Consider the following 12398-nt stretch of genomic DNA (forward strand, 5'->3'; position numbering starts at 1 on the left):
CAATTTACTGTATGTTTGCCAGTCTGCTGCCTTGTCAGACTTATTTGCTATTCCCTTTGCCTCATCCATCTCAGCCATACAGTTTTTCAATTCATCATCTATTCATGGGGATTTGGCAGTTCTAACAGTCAGTTTCTTGATGGGTGCATGCCTATCAGTAACTGGAAGAAACAGTTTCATAAATGCTTCCAGTGCACCGTCCGGATGTTCCTCATTACACACATCAGACCAACCAATATTTTTCACATCTTCAACATAGGAATCATTGCAAAACCTCTTGTATGAACGTTTATACACAATTTTAGGTCCAGTCTTTGGTCATGGAAGTAGTGTAGATCGATCAGTGGGGAGTACAGTAACAACAAATTATCAAACTCCAAAAGGGTGTTTGTAAAAATCTGTTTGTTCTTATTGATACCCTATTACAACTCTGGTTCAACTGTACAGTATGTAGTTAGACCTGGAATGTGTTGAGCAATGGATATGTGCAATGGAGAATGATCATGCCATCATCCGATATACCCATGTGAGAGATGGATAACACTGTGCCCTGTTCTCTCTGTGTGTTTCCTTGTGCCCATCTGAATCCTGCCTGGGTCAAACTCTGCATAGAGGCAATGTTGTGGTGCCTTCCCTGTGGGAGATGGCCTCAGCTGTGGGAACATGTGCTTTGTCATGGGGCTCTGATTACATGCTCAATGCCTGGCTTGTGCGTAGCTCATCGTCTGGGCAATTGAAAGAAATGACTAACCTGATCCCTGGCCTGCCTCTATTTGTTCAATTCTAGGCTATTTGACAACTTGAGGAATTTAGTGATTTGCTGATTTCCGAGGCCTTTACCTCAACTGACCCTTTGATAATCAATTAACTTAAATGTTATAAAGTCTACAAACCTGCACACAGTCTGTCAAAAGTGCAAGACTACTCTCTCTGTCACAAAGTGTTATGTGTTGTTGTGAAGTTGTTGCTTCGCTTGTGATCTTGTGTATTTTCAGGCAAAGGACAAATACCCCTCAGAGAGACTCTTGGTGATGGAAGAGATTTAGGAGATTGTTGTTTTGGGAGTTCCGCTTGTTACAAAACATTTCTACTGCTATTTTTCTATTTAGGCCCTACTCAAAGCATTCTAGAAGTAAGAATAAGGCAAGGAATATGGAATATGACACAGCAACAATTGAATTTGAATGGTAATAAGAGATTTACATTGTTTGATGGCTGACGAAGACAGCGTTTATTAATGCCTTGTTAATATAGGAAACAATTAAAAGGATCATACATGTAAAACAAACACAATAATTCACCTTCTTAATAATAATCAATATTTGAAAATTCACACAGAAGTATGGTATTTTCAAGTGTTTTTATAATCATACTCAAAACATCAATTTTCTTAAATAGGGCAGAGAAGTGTCTACCTTGACCAATGTGTTATGTTAGCAAATATCTTCTCTCACTTGATTAGACAGTTGAGATGCCTGTGAACAGTAATTATTTTGTGTGAAATGTTAAAAACTATTGTGTGAGTTGTACCATGTTATTCCTCATTTAACCAAATATTTTGTATCAAGGATAGAGAATGATTAAGAGTTTTACATAGAAGGATTTACAGACAGATACTTTCAAGAATTACAGACAGACCGATGTTTCTACATGTAACAAAATCCTGCTTTGGAAAGAAAATATGATTAGGTTCAATTGGCTGGTCTATATATGAAAATATACAAAAGGTATAATTTATAGGAAATACCTCCTCTATTTGTTGCCCCTCATCTACTCAATCAGCACCTTTTCAACACACAGTCACTGCTCTCTCATAACTGCAACTGATCTCTTGTTCCTAATGTTAGGCTTATAGTATACTTTCAGAGGTTTAAAGATAGGCTGTCTCACTTTCTGTGCATCCCTTAGGATGTTCAATGAAAGAGCTGACAGTTAGGGGAACTTTTTAATCAGTCTTTGGGTAACTAATGGGTTAGGGATATTTCAAGGCATGTATTTCCTGGCCTTCATACGGGGTATAATATGTATGTCTCTGACGTCATTATGCTGAAGCAGCCAACACAAGTAGCGTTCTGTGCCCATGCCCCACCCACTGGTGAGTAGAGGAATGACCTGCCGCATGTTGATGTACCACTTGTAGGATTCCTCTGGCACAGCGTGATGTCTGAGGGATTCTTGCACCATCTCGGGGTTGGAGTGACGCTCCCCAAGACCCAGAGTCTCCCCCAATCCCAAGAGGAGGTCTGATGCTTTTGCCTTGCGTCTGCCCGAGCCCTCCACATATGCTTGGTAGAAAGGCACTCCCAGGTGGTCCATCTCTGTCAGCCAAACAGCGCCTCCGTACTTCTCAATCAAGACCCGTTCTCCTTTGCGGGTTAACTTCCTGCCAAACTGGGGCTGGTCGTCCTGTACCCACTCCAAGCAGTCTGGCGAGGGCATCATAGGGATGGCCTTATCCAGAGTGACTCTTGGGAGAGGGGTTCCTCCCTCCAACTTCTTCAGTAAGTCCTGGACATGTGAAAGGGTCCGAGCGGAGTTCAGGATGATGTTGGAGTGTTTCTTCAGCATTGCATTGGTGAGATGAGCCACGTACTCCTCAGCTATGTGCATGGCAGTATCCATGTCGCCCAGGAGCTCACACTCAACATGGTAGAACTGGTTAAGATGCGTGGCATCTGGATCTTCTCCCCGAAAACTTGGCGATACATAGTATGTCCCCGGCAAGTTCTCTTGGAATCGCAAGAAATACTCCAGCACAAATTGCATGGAGTCGGCCAAGTACACATCCTGCCCCAGCATGTTGACGTAAACAGGCTCTGAGTCTGATCCCAAGCCCATCGGAGAGGAGATTGTGTCAGTGGTGAGAGGAGTCAGGGCGTACGCGTACTGACAGGTGTTGTTGAAGTACTCCACTGTGCTGTGGAAGAGGGTATTTTGAATTTGAAAGAGATTGCGGTACCACTGGCTCTTGATGGTTAACATGGAGTGGCTCTGTGGGTCCTCCCAGGAACGAGGAGGCCTGCAAAGTGTGATTTTGGTGTGGATCTCCTTTAGAGATTCAGGGCTGGCGGGAGGGCCATCGGCAGATGAGACGTAGCTGGGGTAGCTTTGGAAGTACTCTGGGAACACCTCAGCAGGCTTGTCACCACGTGGAGGAACCAGAGGGATCAGCTTGACATGGGCATTATCAATATCAAAGCCCTCAAAGATGAGTGCAACACCTCGAGCATGCATTCCTTCCTCCAGCAGTCCAGCTACCTTACGAGTGGCCAGGATCAGTGATGTGTAATCAGTCTCTTCCAGATGGAAAATGTTGCTGGACAGTGGTTTACGTGGCACTAGAACTGTGAGTCCAGGTGTGTTAGGGTAGGGAGTGAGGAAAGCCACATAATCACTGTCCTCCCACACCCGCCACTGTTGCTCCTCCCCACGTACGATACGGCAGAACAGTCCATTGTGGGAGGGATCTCCTAAGAAGTCATAGCACGATGGTGCGTTAGGTGTTGGCAGCCTGTCCCGAATCTTGGCCTGAACCTGGTCCAGATCTGCATCTTCCCAGCGCGGGCCACTCTTTGAGCTGCAGTAACCTGGGTCATAGGGCTGAAAGTCCTCCTCCCCGGCCAGATGGGGGCGCCAGTTGGGTTCCAGGCCATGAAGTGGTAGCACTCGAATTTGGGCCGGCTGCTCGGGATGTGGGTTAAATACTAGGGCACAATGCTGTACCCCCAGTCGTTCGCATAGCAGGTTTGCAACAGCCCGTGCTCCTTGCAACAGTGCTAAGAAATCTGGCACAGCCAGCTGAAAGATGCTGCTTGGCCCACTCAGAGTCTTTCGGGTAAGGATGGTTGCACCTGGTGTCCAAGGGTTGGAGTGTAGGTGAGCAACCAGTTCGTCAGTCTCCCAGATCACATTGGAATAACTCTTCATGGGTCTCAGGACTTCGACACGTGCAATGCCACCAACCATGGATGCTACAAACAACACCCCAGCATTGGTTTCAACAACAGCATTGCCTTTGACATCTACAGCAATGATTCCAGCACAGCTGCCCTTCAAATTCTCAGACATGACTTCTCGACACGCCGCCCTAAGGCTGTAGCCTTTATGATGGTAGAGACTGGCCACTTTTTGTGCAACTGTGTGCCTTAGAAACAGATCTCCATCGCCAGAGCAGGTTACTGCAAGCTTGTCATCAGCAAATATACCTGCTCCCACTACTGCTGTGTCCCCAACTCGACCCTTCCATTTTCCCACCAACCCACCTGTGGACGTGGCAGCAGCTAACCTACACCATCGATCCAAAGCAACAGCTCCCACTGTCTGTGGATGGTTGTTTTTGGAGGCGTTGCCAGCACTGAGTTTTGCTATCAGCTCTCTGCGACGGGCATCAGTTTGGAAGTACTCCGCCCTCATAGGCTTCTCACTCTCTTCTAAGCCTTGCAAAAACTCTTCTGCACCTTCCCCTACTAAGAGTGAGTGTGCACTCTTCTCCATTACCTGTCTTGCTGCTTTCACTGGGTTCTTCACACTCTGCACACAAGCCACCGATCCAGAGTTCATCCCGTTTCCATCTACTATGGTCGCCTCCATCTCATTTTTCCCATCTTTGTTGAAAACAGATCCCTTCCCGGCGTTAAACAGAAAGCAGTCCTCAAGAGCTTGCACACTCCGCTGCACTGCATCAAGACTGCTGCCTCCTTGTTGTAGCACTTGTGCTCCAAGGGTCAGGGCTGTCTGTAGAGAAAATTCAATGATGCCTACCACCTTTGTATTCAGCATCATCTCCTCCCCAGCTCCACCATGGATCACCAGAGTGTAGTCTGGACTCATGTTGGAGGCAGAGTCAGAGGGAAGTGTTGACTTGGACATTGTCTTGCCTTGTTTTTGGCCTGCTGGACTGATACTTTTGTGAATTTCCCCTTGGGCGGATCCATTCCTTCTTCCTGCTTGTCCTTCTTCAAGCAGACACTCCATGGCTCCCATTTGTCCGGCGACGGCATATCTGACAGCGAGTTGCATCACCAGCTTCAGATTTACTTTCAGGCTATCTTGAAGCTTCTTCAACACTGTGGCAAATGTGCCTTTCCCATTGAGCACCATACGGACCCGGTCTCTCCTCCCCAGGTAGGTTACAGCCAGTTGGTCTTTAGCGTATACATTCCCTACAGCAAGCTCCACTCCCTCCATCAAATCCTTGCCAGTAAGGTAAACGGAGGGGCACCCAAAGGGGTCAAGAAACTTCTTGAGAGGGTTGTCTGGAGACATGGACCAGCGTAGGGCTGCTAGGTGAGGGCCCACACCATGTCCACTTTTAGTGGCTTTGATCAGGTTCTTGTGCTCCAGGAAAGCCACATGGAACAGACGGAGCAGTTCGTTCGTGTATCGAGGGTTGTTGTCTGGTCCGATGCAGGATGCCAAAGCACCGATGAGCTGGCAGGATTGCATGGTGAGGGAGTATGTCGGATCGCAGCGGCCATGCTTGTAGTGTCGCATATGGGTAGGGGTTACAAGAATGTGGCTGGCAGCAGATTCCCCAAGAGTCTGCCTCAGGGAGAGCTGCAAGGAAAAGTTGATCCAGGCATCGTACAGGCCCCTGTGACCCCGGAGGGTAGCAAAGACATCTGGGTAAGAGGGAACCTCAAATGTGATGATAGGATGAATTGCTTTAGGGGAGGACTTTGGGGGGTCTGTTTTAGTTATACCCTGTAGTGGGAATGCTAGGGGGCTTGGGGAGGAGGAATCAGCCTTGTTAAGATAGGCTGACCCATTGCTTCCTGTGTTGGCCTGGACTAGGTCTACATTAAGAGACTCAGAGAGATACCACACAGTCTCAGCCACTAACCCAGCCACCATTCCATCCAGTGCACTGTGCTCGAACACCATCCCTGCTGTGCTGTCTTTGAATACCACCAGGTTCACCACCTGTAGAAAAAGTATTAAAAAATAGTTTTTATTTTACTTGTGATACTTGTGATGTTTGCTTGTGATGTTGACCTAAAGAGGAACCTAGGTTTTCAAGTCTTGTGTCAGTGAGTTAATAAACTGAAGTTTGTTGGGTGTAATTACGTATGTCTGATGTGCAGTAAAGATCCACTTACAATTTGATTCAATATTGAAAAACTGATTTAACTCAATTATCTAGGGTATATTTTTGTCAACACAGAAATTCATGTTCCAGGTTTTAATGAGATGTATAATTTAAGACCATATCCTCATCCGGTAACCCGATGAATCCAGTTGATTCACTACAGCACCACTGTACTATACTGTACTGTAGTAGTTGTCATCCACAATGACAGTACCACAAACATCCCATGCTGTACCTTGTCATAGTATCTCAGACAGGGCCCATCTCCTCCTCCCAGTCTGACAGCGTTGAGGGTGTCTGCCAGATCAGCTGGTGGATTGCAGTCTTCCAGGGAGAGAGCCACCACAGCACTCTCCATCAACCCCAGTGAGGCGGCCGCTGCCCCTCCTGCTCTCAGGATCTCCTCCCTCATGGCACTCCAGGCTTGCCGCTGCAGGGAAGAGAGGCCGCAGATGGCAGAGGGCTCGTTGTTCTTGGCAGCTCTATGTTGGCTCATCACATGAGCCACTTGCCTGTAGATGTCAGGGAATGGTAGAGGAGACATAGGCCCTCCTGGGCTGGGACGCTGCAGTATGTTGACTGAAAATACCCCTCTAGCACAGATGACGATGGCATGGAGGCTGTCTGGGTATACCTGTAATACAAATAGCACATTAAGAAGTAGGAGATAATCACATTAGATGAAAATAAGACAAGGGAGTATGATGAACTGATATCATTATCGTCAGAGATGGTGTATGAAAACACCCATAAACACTGAGTCAAAGTACTCTATTTATTTCCCAAAGCTTACTTTAATCTCATCTTGGGTCTTTCCAGGAATGCGGCTGGCAGCAAACACCTCTGATTGCTGTGTGCGCTCAGTTGGCCCCTCACCCTCTACCAGCGAAGGCTCACTATACATCTTCGCCACAGCCCAGAGCAGAGCGGCAGCCCTCTCCAGTTGGGCACACTCCTTGGCTCTGGAGGGGGGCAGGACAGCGGGGATGGCTGTCGAGGTGGGCAGGGGGTCGGTACATGAGAGCAGCCGGCTCTTGAATTGCTCTGTCACCCAGTTCTCTAGACCAAAGGCGGCAGCTGCAAAGCACTTTTGGGCATCCTGCAGGACCTCCCTCTGTTGGCTAAGGGTGTTTTTGTATTGAGGATAGAGCTCAGGGCTCAGGGTGAGCTGGAGCACACGGCCTGCCTCTTGTAAGGTGACATCCAGCTCTGGAATAGGGTAATCGAGAAGTGCCATCCTGTCCTGTCGATAGGGGGAACCTAATGCATTGAGAGAGAGAGGATGCACAATCAACTGAGTTACTGTAAAGACACTCAGGTAATTTGCCCCGATATTCCCTCTCAACCATAGTATGCAAAAACGTAACATACTGTATTAACCTGTATGATTACAAAGACTGTAATTCAATCAGGCTATTCATGTAATCTAGGAGAAGAGCTCATGAGACACACAGAGGACTCTTTATGGATTAATTTGGCTGACATGAATGGACAGTACCCTTAGTTTGTATGCCAGATCATCAGTAATACAATACCTCCTGTTAAGGTCAATGTATCCTTTTGAGATACAATGGGACTTCTTTATCACACTGTGTGAGAGAGTGGCTACTCCCTCATCCCTTAATAATAAGAATAGCATGGTGTTTGTATTGCCAGTTGTCATGGGAATATGTCTCATGCTGCATGACCATGTTGGGGTAATTCGATTTGTGCTGATTCGCCTAGTCAGTCTCTCTTTACAATGCTGCCTGTTTTTCATTCTTCTAAGGCCAGATTCAAGTTCAGCTATGCCTCTGACCTTGTGATTACCAGGCAGTTACTAATGACTATAACTAAATTAAATTACAATTGATAGGTTTTATGTAATACCACCTTCATAAACCGCATAGGTAATATACACTACCAGTCAAAAGTTTGGACACACCTACTCATTCAAGGGTTTTTCTTTATTTTTACTATTTTCTACATTGTAGAATAATAGTGAAGACATCAAAACTATGAAATAACACATATGGAATCATGTAGTAACCAAAAAAAGTGTTAAACATATCAAAATATATTTCATATTTGAGATTCTTCAAATAGCCACCCTTTGCCTTGATGACAGCTTTGCACACTCTTGGCATTCTCTCAACCAGATTCATGAGGTAGTCACCTGAGTCACCTGGAATGCATTTAAATTAACAGGTGTGCCTTATTAAAAGTTAATTTGTGGAATTTCTTTCCTTCTTAATGCGTTTGAGCCAATCAGCTGTGTTGTGACAAGGTAGGGGGTGTATACAGAGGATAGCCCTATTTGGTAAAATACCTAGTCCATATTATGTCAAGAACAGCTCAAATAAGCAAAGAGAAATGACAGTCAATAATTACTTTAAGACATGAAGGTCAGTCGATACGGAAAATGTGAAGATCTTTTAAAGTTTCTTCAAGTGCAGTTGCAAAAACCATCAAGCACAATGATGAAACTGGCTCTCATGAGGACTGCCACAGGAATGGAAGACCCATATTTACCTCTGCTGCAGAGGATAAGTTCATTAGTTACCAGACTCAGAAATTGCAGCCCAAATAAATGTTTCATGTCACAGACACATCTCAACATCAACTGTTCAGAGGGGACTGTGTAAATCAGGCCTTCATGGTCGAATTGCTGCAAAGAAACCATTACTAAAGGACACCAATAAGAAGAAGAGACCTGCTTGGGCCAAGAAACACGAGCAATGGACATTAGACCGGTGGAAATGTGTCCTTTGGTCTGGAGTCCAAATTTGAGATTTTTGGTTCCAACCGCCTTGTCTTTGTGAGAAGCGGTGTGGGTGAACGGATGATCTTCACATGTTCAGTTCCCATCGTAAAGCATGGAGGAGGAGGTGTTATGGTGTGGGGGTGCTTTGCTGGTGACACTGTCTGTGATTTATTTAGAATTCAAGGCACACTTAACCAGCGTGGCTGCCTGTCACGACTTCCGCCGAGGCTGCCTCCCCTCCTTATTCGGGCAGGTTTCGGCGTTCGTCGTCACCGGCTTACTAGCTACTGCCGATCCCATTCTCATCACTCCACTTGTCATGTCTTGTCTTGTCAATCATACACACCTGGTGCTCATTCCCCTAATTAGTATGTGTATAAATGTTCCCTCTGTTCCCTTTGTCTTTGTGAGTGATTGTTAATTGTGCGAGCGAGTAGCTCAGTTGATGTTGTTATTGCCAAGGTGGAATATTTCCCTTGTGATAGTTTCGTTTTGACGCTGGGTGCGTTTTATTTATGTAAATGTAATAAACTTTGGACTTCGGTATTTTACCTCCTGCGCCTGACTCCTTCATTCACACCTCGTCACAGAATCACTCACCCGCTGAATGGAGTCAGTAGGAGAAGACCGCATGCCTGGAGTTGTGGCCAGGGTCCAGGAGCATTTCTCGATGCTGGCCAGCTTGGGTGAAGCGATGGAACGGGTTCTTCAGGTAGTACAATGCCTGGAGAGGAGAGGACCCGATCTATCGAGACCAGCTGGTCAACCGGATCCAGCCACCTACACCCCAGACCCTGGAGGGATCAAGATATCCCGGCCACCGGCGTTTGATGGGACGGCAGCGCGATGTATGGGATTTCTGCTCGAACTAGAGTTGTATTTCTCCAGCATCAGGCCGGCGCCACTGGAGCGGGAGAAGGTATCCGTCCTCGATTCCTGCCTTTGTGGGAGAGCCCTGGAGTGGGCCAACGCAGTGTGGAACGAGGGAGGTGCCGCGTTGGAGGACTACGGGGAGTTTTCTCGCCTCTTTCGGGCCATTTTCGATCACCCGCCTGAGGGTCGAGAGGCGAGCGAACGACTGGTCCATCTGAGGCAGGGGACGAGGACCGCACAGGATTACGCGCTGGAGTTCCGGACGCTGGCAGCGGGGTCCGGGTGGAACGAGCGGGCCCTGATTGACCATTTCCGGTGCCACCTAAGGGAGGACGTCCGACGGGAGCTAGCCTGCCGTGATGCCATGCTATCGTTCTCCCAACTGGTGGACATGGCCATCCGGCTGGACAATCTGCTAGCAGCCAGAGGACGTCCTGGTATGGGTCTGCCCGTTCCCACTCCGGACGACTCTGACCCAGAGCAGATGGAGCTGGGGTGAGCCGCCGGTCGAGAGAGCGCAGGAGGACAGCGACCGTGCCACTCTGGTGGCACGAAGGGACAATCCACCTCACGTCGCAGTCAACGTTCCTTTGGGTCTGGAGGTGGTAGGCAGGGTACTCACGCATCACCCCAGGTGACGAACACCCAAACTTGTTCAGAGCCCTTTGCGGTGCACTGTACCTTATCTATCTCCTTTCCCGATCACCTGGTAGTTTCCCAGTGTAAGGCGCTAGTCGATTCAGGCGCAGCTGGGAACATTATGGACAGGGCATTTGCACACCATCAAGGCATTTCATTGGTTCCCCTATCCATTCCACTCCCCATCAGAGCACTTGATAGTCGACCATTAGGGTCCGGTTTGGTTAAGGAGGTTACTGTACCAGTCACCATGATTACACAGGAGACGCATGTTGAGCAGATCACTTTTTTGATTATTGAGTCTCCTGCTTACCCTGTAGTCTTAGGTATTCCGTGGTTAGCCCTTCACAACCCCAAATTTTCATGGCCGCAGAGGGTTCTTACAGGGTGGTCGCGTGAGTGTCCCGGTAGGTGTCTAGGTGTTTCCGTTGGTGCGACCACGGTGGAAAGTCCAGACGGTACTCCCACCGTGCGCATTCCCCCCAAATACCTGATGATAATGATCTGGCGCCCGCGTTTTCCAAGACGCAAGCAACTAAATTACCACCTCATCGGGAGGGGGATTGCGCGATAAACCTTCGGGTAGACTCTGTACCTCCCAGGAGTCATGTGTATCCCCTGTCTCAGGTTGAAACGGAGGCTATGGAAACATACATCACCGAGTCCATGCGCCAGGGGTATATACGTCCCTCCGCTTCACCTGCTTCCTCAAGTTTCTTCTTTGTGAAGAAGAAAAATGGCGGTTTACGCCCGTGCATTGATTATCGACCACTGAATAAGGTGACGGTACGATTTAGTTATCCTCTTCCCCTCATTCCTTCAGTGATTGAGTCAATGCATGGGGCCCGTTTTTTTCACCAAATTAGACCTCAGGAGTGCCTACAACCTGGTGCGTATTCGGGAAGGGGATGAGTGGAAAACAGCATTCAGCACAACCTCGGGACATTATGAATACCTGGTGATGCCCTACGGTTTGATGAATGCTCCATCCATTTTCCAGTCCTTTGTGAACGAGGTGTTTCGGGACATGCTTGGTCGCGGTGTAGTGGTCTACATCGATGACATTCCGGTGTATTCCGCTACGCACGCCAAGCATGTGTCCCTGGTTCGCAAAGTGCTGGTCCGACTGTTGGAAAATGAACTTTATGCTAAGGCAGAGAAGTGTATGTTTTTCCAGCAGTCCGTCTCCTTCCTCGGATACTGCATTACTACCACAGGTGTGGAGATGGAGGGAGACCGCATTACAGCCATGCGTAATTGGCCGACTCCAACCACGGTAAAGGAGGTGCAGCGCTTCCTTGGCTTTGCCAACTACTATCGGAGGTTTATTCGGGGCTTTGGCAAGGTCGCAGCTCCCATTACCTCCTTGTTGAAGGGTGGGCCGTCCCGGCTCCGCTGGTCTGCTGAGGCTGATTTGGCCTTCAGTAGATTGCGGGGTCTGTTCACCTCAGCCCCGGTACTGGCTCACCCCGATTCATCACTACCGTTCGTAGTGGAGGTGGATGCGTCCGAGGTAGGGATAGGCGCTGTCTTATCCCAACGCTCGGGCACGCAACCCAAGCTCTGCCCCTGTGCCTTCTTTTCGAAGAAGCTCAGCTCGGCAGAGCAGAACTATGGCGTTGGTGATCGGGAGCTGCTGGCTGTTGTCCGAGCTTTGACGGTGTGGAGGCATTGGCTCGAAGGGGCAAAACACCCTTTCCTCGTCTGGACAGACCACTGTAACCTGGAGTACATTCGGGCAGCGAGGAGGCTGAATCCTCGCCATGCCAGGTGGGCCCTCTTCTTCACCCGGTTTGATTTCACACTCTCATACATTCCGGGTACGAAGAACGTGAAGGCAGACGCACTGTCTCGGCTGTATGACACAGAGGAGAGGCCCAGAGACAACACCCCGATACTCCCGGCCTCATGCATTGTGGCGCCGGTAGTATGGGCGATGGACGCGGATATAGCGCAGGCATTACGCACAGCTCCATCTCCACTGCAGTGTCCAGCAGGGATGCAGTACGTGCCTGCGCTTATCCGTGTTTGTCTGATCTACTGGGCACACACAAC

The 12398-nt window shown here is 48.3% G+C and overlaps 1 protein-coding gene across 1 annotated transcript; it reads right to left on the bottom strand.

Annotated features, from left to right (window-relative positions):
* Positions 1 to 1225: 1225 nt before the first annotated feature.
* On the bottom strand, positions 1226 to 6632 carry si:ch211-256m1.8. The gene is made up of 2 exons (XM_041881727.1): positions 6324 to 6632; positions 1226 to 5922 (listed from the first exon to the last, which is right to left on the bottom strand). The coding sequence occupies exons 1-2, from the start codon at positions 6630 to 6632 to the stop codon at positions 1984 to 1986; spliced, it is 4248 nt and encodes a 1415-aa protein (XP_041737661.1). The 3' UTR covers positions 1226 to 1983.
* Positions 6633 to 12398: the final 5766 nt, after the last annotated feature.

This window comes from Coregonus clupeaformis, chromosome 7, assembly GCF_020615455.1.
Source record: "Coregonus clupeaformis isolate EN_2021a chromosome 7, ASM2061545v1, whole genome shotgun sequence".
Lineage (NCBI taxonomy): Eukaryota > Metazoa > Chordata > Actinopteri > Salmoniformes > Salmonidae > Coregonus > Coregonus clupeaformis.